At 39.4% G+C, this 16,083-nt stretch overlaps 1 protein-coding gene across 2 annotated transcripts in view; it reads right to left on the bottom strand.

The window, feature by feature from the left end:
- The window catches only part of tesk2 (testis associated actin remodelling kinase 2), a 32,819-nt gene that overhangs the window by 5,872 nt on the left and 10,864 nt on the right, over window positions 1–16,083 (bottom strand). For both annotated transcript variants that reach the window (XM_051410568.1, XM_051410574.1), the window contains exons 4-11: window positions 15,644–15,765; window positions 12,666–12,714; window positions 6,267–6,413; window positions 4,747–4,829; window positions 2,641–2,725; window positions 2,357–2,440; window positions 1,774–1,860; window positions 245–383 (exon numbers count right to left, since the gene is read on the bottom strand). In XM_051410568.1, the coding sequence (XP_051266528.1) occupies window positions 245–383; window positions 1,774–1,860; window positions 2,357–2,440; window positions 2,641–2,725; window positions 4,747–4,829; window positions 6,267–6,413; window positions 12,666–12,714; window positions 15,644–15,765 (796 nt within the window). The remainder of the gene's footprint in view (window positions 1–244; window positions 384–1,773; window positions 1,861–2,356; window positions 2,441–2,640; window positions 2,726–4,746; window positions 4,830–6,266; window positions 6,414–12,665; window positions 12,715–15,643; window positions 15,766–16,083) is intronic.

The following is a 16,083-nucleotide window of genomic DNA, read 5'->3' as shown; positions in this document are numbered from 1 at the left end:
GAAGTTTGTGTGAGGCTCCACACTGACTCGACTGGATCGTACAAGAGTACAAGCAGAGCCTGTATGCAGTGTTAAAGAGGGGGTGAAAGGCTGGAGAGGCAAGGTGAAGGACATAAAATAGGTGTTGGTTGCCTTGCTTGGATTGGCAGGGATCTTCATGTAAACAAAAGGAGGTGACTTTTATTGACTGTAAAGCTAAAGCTGAAGTGATCACGGCATCACAGATTCTGTGCACTGCTTTTACCTTTGGGTATGCTCTTCTTGTCATTGTCCCCGCTGAGTGGTACACACTCGTGCTGCATCTCTTCAACCTTAAGGCGTGCAAGAATCTCCTCGAGGTTCCTGACGTTGTCTGGGAAGGATGGACGGAGTTTAGGGTCCATCTGGGGGGAGAAGGAAAATGGGAGATATGGAGAAAAGCGAAAAGGGAAACATACACCAACTGGATTAGTTTCCATTTTAAGGTACTACATGTAGAATTTAAACATTTAAAATATTATTATAACATTATAATAATTTACAAAGGCAAACAAGACCAGAGTTGGTGCCTCTGCAAGCATTTACACTGTGTTTTACAAGTTGGTTTTCCTATATTGTTTTATGGCACAAAGGGGGATTGCTTTATGACCTTTAATGGCACTTTATTTTGAAAACGTGCAGTTTCTTAGCATAAAGTGGTACAAAAGAAAAGCCTGTGGAAAAAAATCCCCCAACATGTCTGAATGCAGAAGAAGAAAAGGTCCTCTATGCACAAGCAATAACAACTGAGGCTGCCAAGTGTGTCAGTTACATTTTCATATGTTTATGGAAATATATTATTTGAGTATTCTTTCCAACAACTATAATTTGCTAATGTTAAAGATGTCACATAAAGCATCGTTATTGAAAATATTTAAACGTGAGGAACTATTAGGGGCTGAAGTTGAAGATGAAGGAAGGGGAAAGCAAATTGTGAGGAATAAAGAGGGGTAGATAGACTTTGTGGAATGGGGAAAAAAAGGTATATGACAGAGAGACTGAGACTGGCAGAGAAAAACAACATGTATAGCTGACAGGAAGTACAAGAGGCTTGAAATAAGATGCTTGAAAGAAACCGTAAAACCCCCTTTTATGAAAATGAAATGACACTGGGGGGCTCTGGGAAAAGATCTGGATGGGGGATAAAGGGGACAAGGATGATAAAAAAGCAAGACAACAGACAAGGATGAGAAGGGATACAGGATCAATCAGCAGGGTGCTCCAAAATCTGTAATGCCCATGTGGTTAGAAATTATGTCACAACAATTCCAGTTCAGTGATTATGATATGATGTGAGCAAAACTAAACTGGCAAAATCTCATAAAAAAAAGGTATACTTGATATGTTTTGATTTACTAAATATTCCTCCTCATTCTAACAGTTTCTAAATGTAACAACAAATCAAAGTTTGAATATTGAGAAAAGCTGAACTGATCCAGCTCTTAGTGAACATGAAGACCCCCTGGACAGTAATCTGATTATTCAGATGATCAGATTACCCCTCAATTTCTGAACCAGGGAATAATAGTTACTTAGGAAATTAAAGATACAACTGTGGAAACAACCAACATAAGTCATTTGGGAAAGTTTAACATGACAAACTATGACCACGGTGTACTAAATTTAGCAGATACTGACTGCTGCTGTTTTCTTTCCAGCTCTATCAAAAGTGGACAGGGGATCATTACAAGCCTGTAATATCTTTATTGATGGGAGACTGCACACTGATTGGACAGTGTAGTGTGGTGGACTCACGTTGCAGCAGTTGAAAGCCAGCTGGAGGAAGTCAGGCGGACAGTCTCCAACCATGTGCTGGAACGTGTGATAGTCCAGGCCGAAGTTCTGGTCAGGAGGAGGAGAGAAGACAGAGTGACAAAGAGATTTTGGATGCATGAAAGTTAAACAGGAAATTCGTATTTACTCTCCTTAAAGTGGGATAAAGACAGAGACGGACAGAGCTTCATCAGATGTTTGACATAATGTACTCTTCTGCCAAAAACCAGCTTCATGTCACACTAATCCCTCTGACACAGTCCCGCTGACTGCCAAGTTTGCAAGCAAGTTTGGCTCCATCAGTCCAAGGAAACGTTAAATGGCACAGGCTGTGCGATAGAAAAAAAGGTCTCTAAAGGTAAATCTTTCAGTGAGACCTAGAGAGAATATTTTTAGAACTAAAATTAAGACCAACCCACCCCCTCCTGCATAAACAGCTGAATCCATCTGTGTCTGTGTTTAAGACAAACAACACTTAATTTGGTTTACTTAAAATAAACCTTTCAAGTCCTTTCTTTGCATATTTAGAGGGTGGAAAATAGGAGAGAAGCAGATGAGCAGTCACCTCTGTGCGGGGAAGGAAGTCAGGGTCGGCCTGGACCCTTGCAATGATCTCACACAGGATTATACCATAGGAGAATACGTCGGCCTGAAAACAGACAGACACACACATATATATATATTTTGGTTAAAAAATGATGAACTGCCTGGTTTATTGTACAGTGAAACACTGACAACACCTGTGTGTGTTTTGCAAATGTTTTGCTTTCATCTATATCTATCTCTCTATTTAATAAACACCTATCTAACGTAATCTTATGTAAGTTTATTTATAGTTGCTGACTTCACCTTCTCATTGTAGAGTTCATCTCTCAGCACCTCTGGAGCCATCCAGAAAGGAGAACCGACGACTGAAAGCTTCTCTCGTTCAGCACTAAACACACAGTAACAAACACACAAGGTTTGACAAAGGTTATGTACAACATGTTAATGTATTTGGTTGATTATAATGAGGAAGTCATCTGTGGCAGATAATTCAAGAACCTTCGGGGGCGTTTAAGGTGACTCCTGAAGTGTGTGTTCCTGGTTGAATAATGTAATGAAATCATGCAGTAAATGTATCAAGCTGATGAAAAGTTGGTTTTAATTAAACAATCACCACCAGCAAGAAAAGCCCGACCTGACCATGCTCCTGTTGTGTTTAAATAAAGACTGGAGAGTTTTACCCGCCTGCTATTGCATTTATGTTGAGGTATTAGCAGTAAGTTTGAGTGCATTTGTGGGAGTGATACAGAACATAAGTGCAAACATGCAAATATGAAAAGCCCACTCGACTCTGGCTTTTTCACTCAGCATTACCTAACTGTTCTGTGTGTGGTGTACTCTCTACTTAACACATAATTGCAGTTTTAAAATTGTACCACACCGTGAATGATTGCCCTCTTACCTCACAATCAGTTATAAAGATTTCAGACTGCCTGTATAATGAAACTTGCTCTCTAATCCTTTAAATTCAGCAACTTTTGCTCTGTTTGGATTTAGTCCGGGTGAAGTCGGGCCGCACCTTCTCGCTTAGTAAGAAATTACAGGTGTGGCGACATTCTGTGCATTATTCATGCATGTTTACATACCCACATACACGTGCACAGATGTACAAGATTGTAGACATTCCCCTCCTTTGTCAAGCTACTACAGCATTAAAAACCCAGCCCTGTGCTGATAATGTCCTCCTGTTATCAGAACACTATAGTTTAGAATGTGAACTATACAGCCTGCTGTTAATAAATAACCCTGCGCCTGGTATGAAGAGAAGCAACACACTTTAGTGAGCTGGAAATAGCTGTTACAAGAAAAAAACATTGCAGTGGAGAGCAGACATGGACAAAATGATGATCACATGCTGGAATAAACATTTTCTGGCCTGACATTTTCTCTTATTATGGTTATTTAAAATAAGTTGCACCAGTCTTGACAGGTTTAAAAAGTGTGAATGGAGCTACCATGTAGCCTTCAGAGACAAATATTTTTGTTTTGGGGTTGAAAAAAATGACCACAAGGTTTTGCTGATGGAGCCTGATAAAGCTTTAAAGCTGCAATAATTAATGTTTGGCCACTAGGGGGCAGATAAAACCTCAAAACAAGCTAAAAAGTACACAGCTAGTAGTTATTGCAAACATCCAAAAATATCTGAGGCTTTCAACTGTTAAAAGCTCAACTTTGTCCACCAGCTAGTGTACAACCTATGGGCCCAGAAAGGTTGATGAGAACAGCTGAGACTCAACCACAGAGTACTCGTACCTTATCACTTTATCATTACTATTGATAAAATCCATGAATTCACGCTGAAGCTAGCCAACCACTCCACGTTACATCTGGTTCCCAGGGCGTTAGAAAGGATATTCGTTAACCACTGACTGGGCGGAAAACATTAACATTAAAACTTAAATTGGAGGATTCCTCGTTAGGTATGACCAGTGGCGTTGAGACAGGGTTATCTTTCTTCATAGGTCTAGGTATAACGTCCAGCTGCAGTTCCTCCAGGGCCGAACTTGATGCTGACTTTGGGGCTAACCCCGTTCAGTGTTTCTCATCTGTAACCTACACTGTACATTTACCGACACTGCTAACCTTTTCCTTTGCTCCGCTTGCATTCACCTTCACTTTCTGCCATTTGATCTCTTACCTCAACCACACACCTACTGCACACACAACTTATTACAGTAAACTGTCGTTCAAACTTATACATGCGCACATCTAAAACTGTGGGTCTGGAACTGCTGCATCGAGAACTGCAAAAGTATTGATTCATGCATTATTTAAGTAAGAAAAAGGAAGTTAAGAGGAAAAGAAATGAGTTTCTTTTTTCTTCGAAGTCTTGGTCGTTCATTAATAACTGATAAAGATCTAGGACTGGGTATATTTATGGAGAGGAGTAATCATTGAAGAACTTCTTACGCATTGGTGGGGATTTTTTCTGCCAGGCCAAAGTCTCCCACCACTGCTGAGTAGCCGTTCTCGTCACATTTGATCAGGCAGTTCTGTAAAAACACATAAAAACATTATCATAATTATGACACACGTTAAGTTGAGGAAGTTGTGACCCTGACACTGAGAGATTAAAAAAAAACATTTTGCGGCGGTACTTCCACTTCCTGATTGAAGTCAAGCTTTCAATAATATTCTACTGTATAGTCTCTGTACAGTATAGTCTGTACAACAGAAAATGAGAACTAACAGGACATTTCAATATGCACTGCTATGAGGTTGGGACTCTTCCTCTTCACTCTAAAAGGAACTATGTGTAAACCCACTACCATTTGTTAGAATAGTCATTAAAATCACCCGAGCAGTTCTATAATTACACTGTACAAAACGTGCGCTGCTGACATCATTTGCACAACCCTGTGCAACCCCACATTTAGCAGCGACAGATACTGAGTTGTGCTGAACGTTAATGTTCTATATCCTCACAATTTATTTATACCTATTCTACTTAGCATACCTGATACATGAATCCAGTGCACAAGACTCTCACTATGCTTCCTTCAGTAGCATGCTGTACTACTGCTTTAGTGTACATTAATGTACAGTACATATTCAGTGTGTTAAGTACCTTTAATGGTTAGTCTTACACTGCCACCTTGCCCTTTAGTTCTTGTAACATTTGGCACTACTTAGTAAAATGTACTGTATGTTCGGCTTAAATGTCACCCTTATTCCTGGTAATTTCTTGTACTTGAATTTATAACCTATTATAACCTACTCCTTCATAATGGCAGGGTATATCGACAAGTATATAGGGAGAGTGCTTGGAATAAGTATATTACATTATTTAATATATATGTCACTTCGTCTAGTTCCATGACTGACATATGTGTCATAAGCAAATTGACTTCATTTGAGGAACTAAAATCTGCAAGGCTTCAACTTCACTTAAATTTCTCTGTGCACTTTTTATAATTATTATTCTACAACTATTAGACAGGCAATGAATATGAGTTTATAGCAGAGTGCATACTGTCCCTGTTCCCTGCCAGTTCCATGCCAACATGGCTCTGGGTCAAGTTGGAAAACTAGAAGCTGCCTGGTACAGATTATCACATCTGACTGTGACACTGTGTTCTTTACAGAGAGGTTAATAGGCCCAGGAGTGAAAGAGAGGATAAGTGTGTCAAGATATATAACAATATATTTAACATTTGTAATGAACACTTAACACAAGTCTTATGTACAGAAGCCTGGGACCAAACACTGATACTGCTGTCACAACCAGCTAATATTTTAACATAACTACGCTATAGTACAGTACAAAAGACCTAGGCCACGAAACTGCTGGACAACAGAAACACACAAATTAAAAACTAATAATTCTACAGGAAATGTTACTTTGCTGTACTGAGGCCACAGGAGGGCCTGCAGTTTTATTTTTAGCTGTGGTTTCTCCTGTTAACAACCAATTAGCCCGTCTAGCTAACCTTGGAGGTGAGGTCCCGGTGGAATATGCCTTTGGAGTGCAAGTAGGCCAGACCACTGGCGATTTCACAGGCCAGTTTCACCCTCGTGGGCCAGCTCAGGTGTTTGTTGCTGTCTAGGAGCTGCTCTAGGTTTCCACCATTGATGTACTGAAGAAAGACAAAGAGAGAGACAGAAATAAAAGAGTGGTTAAATATCAACAAAACACCGACAGATCATACGGACTGGAGAAATTAAAAGGACATTATTTGTCAAACAATAACTGACATTAAATGTTCTTCATCAAGGTCCAGGAATTACATTGCTAGGCTCTGAATAGAAAAATGGTTTTGTTTGGCTGCATAATGGTCATTGTATGAGTGAGCTGAGATGTCAAACAACTTTTCACAGGAATCAAATGTGAGATGCCTTAACTCAGTTAGTGTGAATACTCTTATCATAGCCATGTAACACTTTCTGTTGCTAGTGACGGAAACAACAGACTGTTAACTGGCTTTAAAATGTACTGGTGAATTGATGTACTTACTGACTGACTTACCATGTCTTTAACACTTACACTACAAAAAGGATAAAACTAAATTACAGAACTGCCTATCCAGCTGGTTCACAGAGTGGATGACTGATTGGTGGGTTGTTTGGGTTACAGACGGCCAGCCTGGGGGCTGGCTGGTGTATCGACCAACTGGCTGAATAAAATCAGGCTGGCAGCCTGTTCAAATGGCTGATAGAACTGCTAGTTTCCTCCATGCATGAATGTGGACCGTCTGACCATCGTGCAAGCTGACGGGTGGGCAGCCAAGAGGACAAATCAGCTCAGTGGGTTTAAAAGTATCCAGGGTCCCTCACTCTGTCAGCTTTGATCCAGAAGAACCTGCCTGACCTTGCTGCTTGCATGCAAACACACGGACACACTAATCCCATGTCACATATCACGAGCAACGCTGGTTAACTAGATAAGAGCTGAGATGGGATAAAGAGATGGTCTGGTTTAGCTGTGGTTATTGGTATGGCTGACAGGCACCGAATTAGGACATAGGGAACTGCTGGTGAGGGGAGGGGGTCTCGACATCTTCACACGATTAAATAAACGGGGTTTCTGGAGAGATTAAATCTATTTTTCTTATCTTATTTTAGCATAATTTTACAATAAATGTAAAACTGAATGCATGTCTTGAACGAGTCTTGTAAAAATGTCACCTGACAAAGACAATTATAATATCAGACAGAGTTGTATCAACTCAATGAGCTGCCTTCCTACAACTGTTGGTCTCCTAAGCTGTGCGTGACTTTTCCAGCTGAATGCAAATCCATGTCCCCAGTCACTACATCTCTCTTGACCACGTAAATCGTAAGTCCTGTGATGGTTCAGGACAATAGAACCACAAGATACTAATACTAATAATACTGTGGGGACTGGGTTTTGCAATCAGTAGCATCTAAAAGACGGCATCCTTCTACAATTTTAAGTATAAGAAATAGAAAATAAACGTGTATAACTGGCTTTGTGGTAATTGTGACACAGTTAACTCAAAAGTCGATGCCGGTATATCACCAGTATATTTTGGAGGGACCTATACGAGCTAGTTTGTTACAGCTACAGTAAATATCTCTATGATAACAAATCTTCTAAAGAAATATGTCAGTGGTATACAGCAATAAACCAGAATGACGAAGATCAGGAGTATAGTATAGTGAAACATACATTCAAAATATCACTGCTAATCACCAGTCCAGACAAAATCGTCTATTAGAGCTCGGGAGGTACTGGCACAATGATTTACTGCTATTACTTTGGATTGGATAGTCTTTATTGTCCTAGAGGGGGCAATTTCAAATGCCAAAAAGGTCTAAGGACCCACAAAATACAAGATAAACAATGCTTTAACGCCCACCCCCAAAAGGTTGAGGTCCCTGCAGTCCTATACCATCAAATGTTCTGACACACTCATACGACCTAATTCAAGACGTCAGAGGATTACAGTATTTGTCCAACAAATTCCTCAGTAGCCACAGAACTCAACATCTGTTGTCTGCCTGGTTGAGGTCTGGGGGGCAAGGGATAAAACAGGGAAAACTCCACTGGAGACAAGTAAAACTCAGACTAATCCAACTTCCCTTCTTTATCATCTCATTTAACATCTAGACAGCTCCCCGTGTTATTCTCATGCTCACATAATATGCAGCAATGCAAAGTGCGTCTGGTATAAAATGTAAATTACATGGTTTAGCGGAAGAGTGCACCTGCTGTATCAACTAAAATTAAATGAATAGATGTAAAATCGCATTCAAAAAAGCCTCTTATTCACGCATGGTATTTTCCCTGGAATCTGCTTTATCCTATTTGTCGAGTTACTGATATACCACAGTAATTACATGACACAGCACTTGTTTGAGACATATATGTGCCTCGCCATAATCATGTATACCGTAGAGTGCTAAGGAAATGAGAAACATACGGCTACAACTGTTGTGGAAATTGCTATGTTTTTCTGGTTAAAAAGCCTGGAAAGACTCAAACAAAAGAATCCTTGTTTGCTGCTGGGAGCAGCTCCAAACAGCAGTATAATCCTGCCATGGGTCATGATTTACCAATAGCCCAGATTATGATTGCAGAAGCATTTCCTATAAGGTGCAATAGGAGACTGAACAAGGTTTGGTGCTATATATCGAAGGTTCCCAAAAATGGGTCCCGCAAAATTGATCACCTCGTTTCACCGTTTCAATTAACATATCAAAATCACTGTATTAAAAACAGTTTCTTATGTCACAGCCAATGACATGACAACTCTCAGTGGCCAGCTGTCTTTGGCCCTGTTTACACCTGACATTAACCTACATCTTGGGTGATCGATCACAACTGGATAGGTGTAACAGTGCAGGTCTGAATGCACCTAAGACACATTCAGGACACATTAAGATCCAATGGCTCAGACCACATTCAATGGTGGTCTGGACTGCATATGACCACATTCTTTTAGCAGTGTGTACATGAACGTGTTCTGGGCCACCCTGAAGGACCGCCTACTCAACTGACGTCCTGTAAGTACACACGCAACACGCTGTCTGATTTCCATTTGTTTCACTGTAATGCAAACTACGTGTTTGGGCTCTATCACCTACAAAGATAAGCAGCATATGTTTGTGAACAGTGAACACACTGTCTGCTTCGAATTATTTCACCATTAACAACTGGTAACCGCAATATCCCCAGACAAAATTTTGAGAGTTGATGAGTGAGGAGAAACTTCTTAATCATTTGTGCCGTCTTGTGAAATTAGCTTTAAATTCAAAACATTAAGAGGCTTCTTTCCTCGTAGATAACATCAGTTTGTCGTGGCTTTGGTGTCACAGCTATAGCTACTCCGTGTCTAAAGTGCCAGCATTTAGCAGCTAGGTGTTTCACGTGATTTCACAATTTACACAGAATTTATGAAAGAAGACATTTTATTGATGGTAAACGTCAAATTTTTACAAAGACAGTAAATGGTAACAAATATAGGCTACTTTGTTGTCTGTGTCACACAATTTTGTGAGTTGTTGAGTTAAGACAAACTTTATAAAGTTTGTAAACGCTGTCTATATCAAATTCTTAATTATTAGTGTCTTCTTGTGAAGTCAGCAAATGTTATATATTAGGTTATTTTTCTTTTCTTTGTGTAAGAAACATCATGTCAATTTGTCAACTACTGTTGGGCCGCCGCTTAAAACACACCAATGCATTTGGTCTTCGCAAGCAGAAATGATGTGAGTGTTTATTTGCAGATAGAGCGGGGAAGACCGGTACGATCACAAGTGGTCACTCGAGATGCATCTGGAGATGTGTGAACTGACGTACTAGAGCTGTCCACTTGTGATCGGATCACCCAAGACGCATGTTAATGCCAGGTCTAAACGGAGCCACAGTAACACAACACAGTTTTTGGCTCAGGAGCTTTTCGGGAAGTCAGCAGTCAGAAAAATGGATTGTCAGAGCACGCAATGTAAAAATATGACACGGTAAAGAGAAGCTGATTCATCTCAGCCTACAACACAGTCCTGACAGGACTGAATCTGCCTACCAACCAAACGAAAGTCAGACCCAATGCTATTAACAGCTAGCGGCTTAATGGACAGGTTTTGACTGGCTGGTGTAAGATAGTTATCTATCAGTGTCCAATGCACGTTCACTTAGGCGCATTAACAACATCATATATGTGTGAGATGGCCTGTTCAGTATCTGTTTACATATTTATGCATGTTATATTGGGGGTGGCGTGGCTTGAAGGGGCGCCAAGTCTAAACAAGTTTGTGAACCACTGCTTTAGTTTATTCTCTACATCTTCCAGTCTTTAAAGGCTAGATTCTCATACTACAACACACTACTAGATTTTACATGTCAAATATGTTGTTTGTTCAGCTCTGTGAGAATACACAACAAGCTTTTAGGAACATTTAGGAAATTAATTTAGGCTTAAAAATACTTTTTACAAACCCCCATTATCAGTCTCATCTACTCAGTGTTGAGGAGCAAAGTACTTGAAGCAGTTTTTGCCTTTTTTGTGTTTATTTTGCAGTGTTTTGTGGGTTGGCATGTGTCTGTGCGTGAGAGACAGTGAGTTTCTTGAGGTAGCTTGGGGCCATGGAGTAACTTAATTCTCCATTTCCTCTAAACACGGCCTCATAGTGGGGGTCAGGTAACAAAACAGCAGGAGCCTGCTACCAGGGTTAGAGCATTCAGTTTGGTCCTGACACGGCACAACAGGATCTGTTTACCCTGCAGCAGGTATACAAGACCTACCGCAGTGTGCACACAAGTATATTCATGAGCCTTACAATGCATGGATTCGCTTATCGAGTACAGTACAGTAAGAAGTGTGTGTGTGTGTGTGTAAATTTAGATGTGTTCTCTTACGCAACTCCAGAAAGCTAGTGTTTGTCTTTGTTTGTCGAGGCTACAATAAGCACATTCAGTGTGCAATGCAATGTAATCAAGTACATGTGTGCGCCTGGAAGCTTCTTTAACAGTGTATGCTTTCTTCAGAGTCGGATGAATCGTGTGTTTTGTACTATTTGTCCACATTTACATATATTTGCCCATTGAATGTGTATTTAATTACAAATAGATGTAGATGTATTTTAAGCGACTATTGCGCAACTGTTGAAGTGTATGTGTGTGAATGTATGTAGGCCTACATTTACATGTGTGCATCTGCCATGAATGTGTGTTTTTGTGAATGTTTGTTTGTGAACACGATGACCAAAGGACATCAAACTAATACACTGATGTTTCCATTCTTGAATAAGTAGAATTTGTGCATCAACAACAAGGGAACATAGCAAGAAATCAGAGCTTCAACTAGCGATGACTCAAATTATCCGCCGCTTATTTTTTTAATTCATCTTTTAGTCCATAAAGCTTGAGAGAGAAAATAATAAATTAAAGACCCATTACAATTTTCCAAGGTGACATCTTCCTACTGCTTTTTTTGCCTGACTAACAGTCCAAAACTCAAACAAATATAGGTTTACCATTATTCAAGACATTTAGCATTAACCTATCAATTAATCGCTATACCAGAAATTCTTCTTTATTTCAGAAAAATCCTCTAGAATTCATCATTTAGAAATGTTTCTAATGTCCTGATAAATAAATGATACCCTGCAAATGGTTCTAAATGTAAACTAAAGAATATTTACAGAAGAATATTTTTGTGTTTTTCCAAAAAGTAAGTGTGTAAGTGTAGAAAGAGATGTTAACGTATATTAATTAGGTTTCAGGTTATATTTACCCTTTATAACTCTCATTTTTCTACCAATTAAAGATAATTAGCCCTAACCTTCTGTACAAATAACTTTGTAATAAGTAGCCAAATTTATCAACTGCTTATCAAGCATTTTCTGTGAATAATAAATGATTAACACAAAGTTATCTGTTCCTTTCTTTCTCTCTCTTTCTCTCTCTATCGCACACACAAACAGATGAACATACACCGGTTAAATATAGGCTTTATGCACCCCAGAAAATATTACTCACTGTAACCCTAATGGTGTATGCCCTGACATTAAGAATCTCTGGAGGATTTCATTAGCTGTCTGTATCAAATTCTCCCTCCCTCTTTCTTAATCTCAAACACACACACACACACACACACACACACACACAAGCCTAAGTGTTATGTACACGTAAGAACATTCAGTTCTCTTGGTTTTCCACAATTACAGACTAGTGTGCTTCTATGTTGTGTTTATGGATGACGTGATGTTCACCTGTAGGAAAGAGTAGGAACATAGTCGATACAAACATGCGCACAACAAGTGCTAGGACATAGGCGCACCAGTGCAATACAATCTCACATATGATTGGCTTGTACACTATAATAATAATATAATGTGAAAAATGCATTTGTGTGCGTTTTCCTAACCTCTGTCAGTGCGTGAAGCTGGCCCTCATGGACACACACTCCCTTGAACCTGTAAAATCACAAAAGACAAGCAAGATTAAGTTCCCATAATGTCGTGTTTTAACAAGGACATTTGTTAGAATGTTATTGGAATCAGGGATGTCAGTTTTGGTTAATTGCAAGTTGCTTTCGAAACCCCGACCTGTAACTAATCGGCTATTATTTAAGAACAAAACAAAGGCCGACACGCGCCTGTTGAGGCCCCACCGCACTAGTCAGCTTCTCGGCAAGGTTGTCTGATGTGTTCTGGACGGAAACAGTGTGAGTGAAGAGCACACTGAACTGTACGTTATCTCCCAGCCAGCACTGACAAAGTGACACGTAGTTGTGATATCATTTTCTACCTCTGACTGCTAGCTAGCAAACCCATTAGCGGAGAGTGTATGCGAATTAACATATAGACTGCACAACCGTTGACTTCCCGAATAAGAATAAATGAAATCAGTGCATTGAGGCTGACACGCTTAACTTAGATCGTGACTTAACCTCCAGTTAAAAAAAGTTTAGTTTCTCTTAGCTGAAGGACTTGCTCTACAGGCTCATATAAATTATGATAATATCAATATCAACAAACGAAACACTTGGATGACTCCTTCCTCTGTTGTGAGTAAACAGAGAAAGCAGGAAGAATAGTTAAGAAAAGATTAAGATTCCAGCAGGCAAGACCAGACAAGTGATTACTGCGAAACCGTCTGCTAACAGGAGGATAATAACAGCTCAGTTGCTTCACCTGCATTCCATCCATTTCGTCCTCTACCTATCAATTTCTACATTCTTAATACTCAAACAGATCCTTACACACTGCTCCTTCACGTTGTGTGTTTCCATCCCCAAGCGATCATTTTTTTAGCAACAGCAATTGAGCAAAACTTGATTTTTATCGTGATAACAATGTTTTTTTTTTTACATTTTGATGGGTTTTTAAGAATCCCAAGAGCCCAAGAGGTTGAAAAACATCCTTAACCCAGGAGGGGCCAGGCACCCCTTCAACTAAAGCAAAACAATGTGTGTGTGCAGAACAACACATGAACCAACTTTGTTCACGAGCAGCCTTGAAAGCCTCATAATTCTGAAGGCAATGAAAAGGTCAACTTTGTGGGTCCTTGGTGGATTTTAGTGAACAATGACCCCCTCAGTGTCTGCTTGTTAACACACAGACACACTCACACAATCCACTAGGCATGCTCAACAAAGATGGCATTGTAAAAGATACTGTGCAAGTGTGTGTGTGTGTGTGTATACAAGTACGCACACAGACATTTATGCATGTATGTGCATGTTCATGAACACACTCTCCCACTCAGGAGCCCAGAACAGAATGTGAACTTGACTTGAGTGTTTACAACAAAAAATGAACAACAATACCACTTTTGCACATCGCTATGTAAATTAAATTGCATGGATTTGAATTCTCGTTGCTATAAAGTTTTATATATTTCTAATGACTTTTCCTTTTCCTGACATAAAATGCAAAGCAAGACGAGTTTATTCGTACAGCACCTTTTAAATACAAAGGCAGTTCAAAGTGCTTTATAGGAGGGGAAGAAGTGCATTAAAAAACACAACAGAAAATTGAAAATAAAATCAATAAATACATAGAATTAGTGCAATGACACATGACGCAGTGATACATTGCCCTAAATTTCATAAAGGACAGAAAGAAAATAATCAATTAAAGCCACAGGAGAACATATTTATTCTATAAATAACTAGCAGCCAGTTCTCAGTTCTTGATAAGAATCTGGTGGCGGCGATTTGAAGGTGATAAAGTTGTCTAATGGTCTTTTCTCAATTACTTACTGATGACGGTGATGACAAGCACCATTTTGTTTATAACAGTCACAGCTTATGAAAAATAATAATAGATACACACTGTTGCATGTTCTACTGGTTCAGGTGTTTGGCATATTTTGTTTGAGCAAAGATTAGACAGCTTGTGTTTTGGGCGTTGAGGTGGAAAAGCCAATCAGCTGCGACCGGCCAGCTCACAAAAACAGTTGATATTGTACAGCTCCTCTAAAAACAGTCTGCTGTTCATGGTCTGCTGTCTGTTAAGTCAAAGTGACACAGAGGGAAACACAAAATGTTGCTTCAGGAGCACAGAGTCAGGTGTTAGGGGTTCACACACTGTCATGCTTTCGCACCATTTTGTCTGACCAATCATTGACCGGAATCTCTAAAATATTAACCTGATTGTTCATAGCCATGTCCTGTTCCCTTGTGACAGAAAGGGTCCTCCTCGCTTTTCGCCTCTAGGCAGCTGCTGCAGCTCTAACAGGAGCTGGCAGTTTAGTAAATCCATTGTTAATAGGCTCTGTGTTTGACACAGTTTCTAACCAACCTCAAAGGAAACAGGTCACAACCACAGACTCAAGTGAGCAAGTGAGAGAAGAGAGATGTAGAGGCAGATAGCAACATGATATATATATATATCTTTAATAACCAAAAGTTGCAGGTGTTATAAGAAATGATTAATATAATGTGTAACATAATTTGTGTGGACATAATGAGGATTTACTCTGTATTCATTATTAGCAGTTACTGAGTGACCTAAACTCTTAAGCCTTAAAATAAGCCTACTGTGAATTTATGAAAGAAAGCTCATTCCAGATTATTACCGCCATCTTATTATTGAATCTCTTAAAATGAACTGACACATAACAGGCCTTCTGGATTAGACCCTTAAACATGCTGAACGGAAATCACTACTAATAATCAGTTTCTTTACAAAGTAGCGGGGTGTTACATTATAATTCAATAATCAACTAGAACAACAGAGTGGAAAATAATCACGAAATTTGGCTTTAAAGTTGGTTTCTAAGTGTTCTTTCAGTTAAAAAATGAGATGGAATTATGAACACAATGACACACAATGCCAGAAGAACATTTTTTAGTAACCCCAAGGATACAGTAAGTCAGTCCATTTTTCGGTTACCAACCTGAGTATGCTTGGATGGGAAAGCCGGTTCATCAGTTGGACCTCTCTCAACATGTTAGCTCTGTTGCTGCTGAGCTTGTTCATCTTCAGAGCCATAACTTGGTCTGAAGCTCGATGCCGTACCTGTAAAACAGTGAAGTGATGCCACATTTGAACATGGTGCAAATACAGTCAAATACAATTAAACATTGGCTGAATCCCCAAATCTGTGTTATATTAACGTTTTTAATTAACATTAATTTTCAGCTTGGGTCATTAAGGGTGGGCCTTAAACAACTTACAAACACTTCTCTTTTATAATAAAACAACAACTAAAAAAAACAATATCTGGCTTATGCAGCAAGAAAAGAGAGGAAGCAGAAAGGGAAAGGCAGCACATAAAAGAGAACTGAAATGAGGTCAGTCACTGCTGACCGACCATGAAAAAGTAGATGTGTCAAT

Source organism: Dicentrarchus labrax, unplaced genomic scaffold (assembly GCF_905237075.1).
Source record: "Dicentrarchus labrax unplaced genomic scaffold, dlabrax2021, whole genome shotgun sequence".
Taxonomy (NCBI): Eukaryota; Metazoa; Chordata; class Actinopteri; family Moronidae; genus Dicentrarchus; species Dicentrarchus labrax.
The sequence above is the reverse complement of the archived record's forward strand: the minus strand, read 5'-3'. Positions and strand labels throughout refer to the sequence as shown.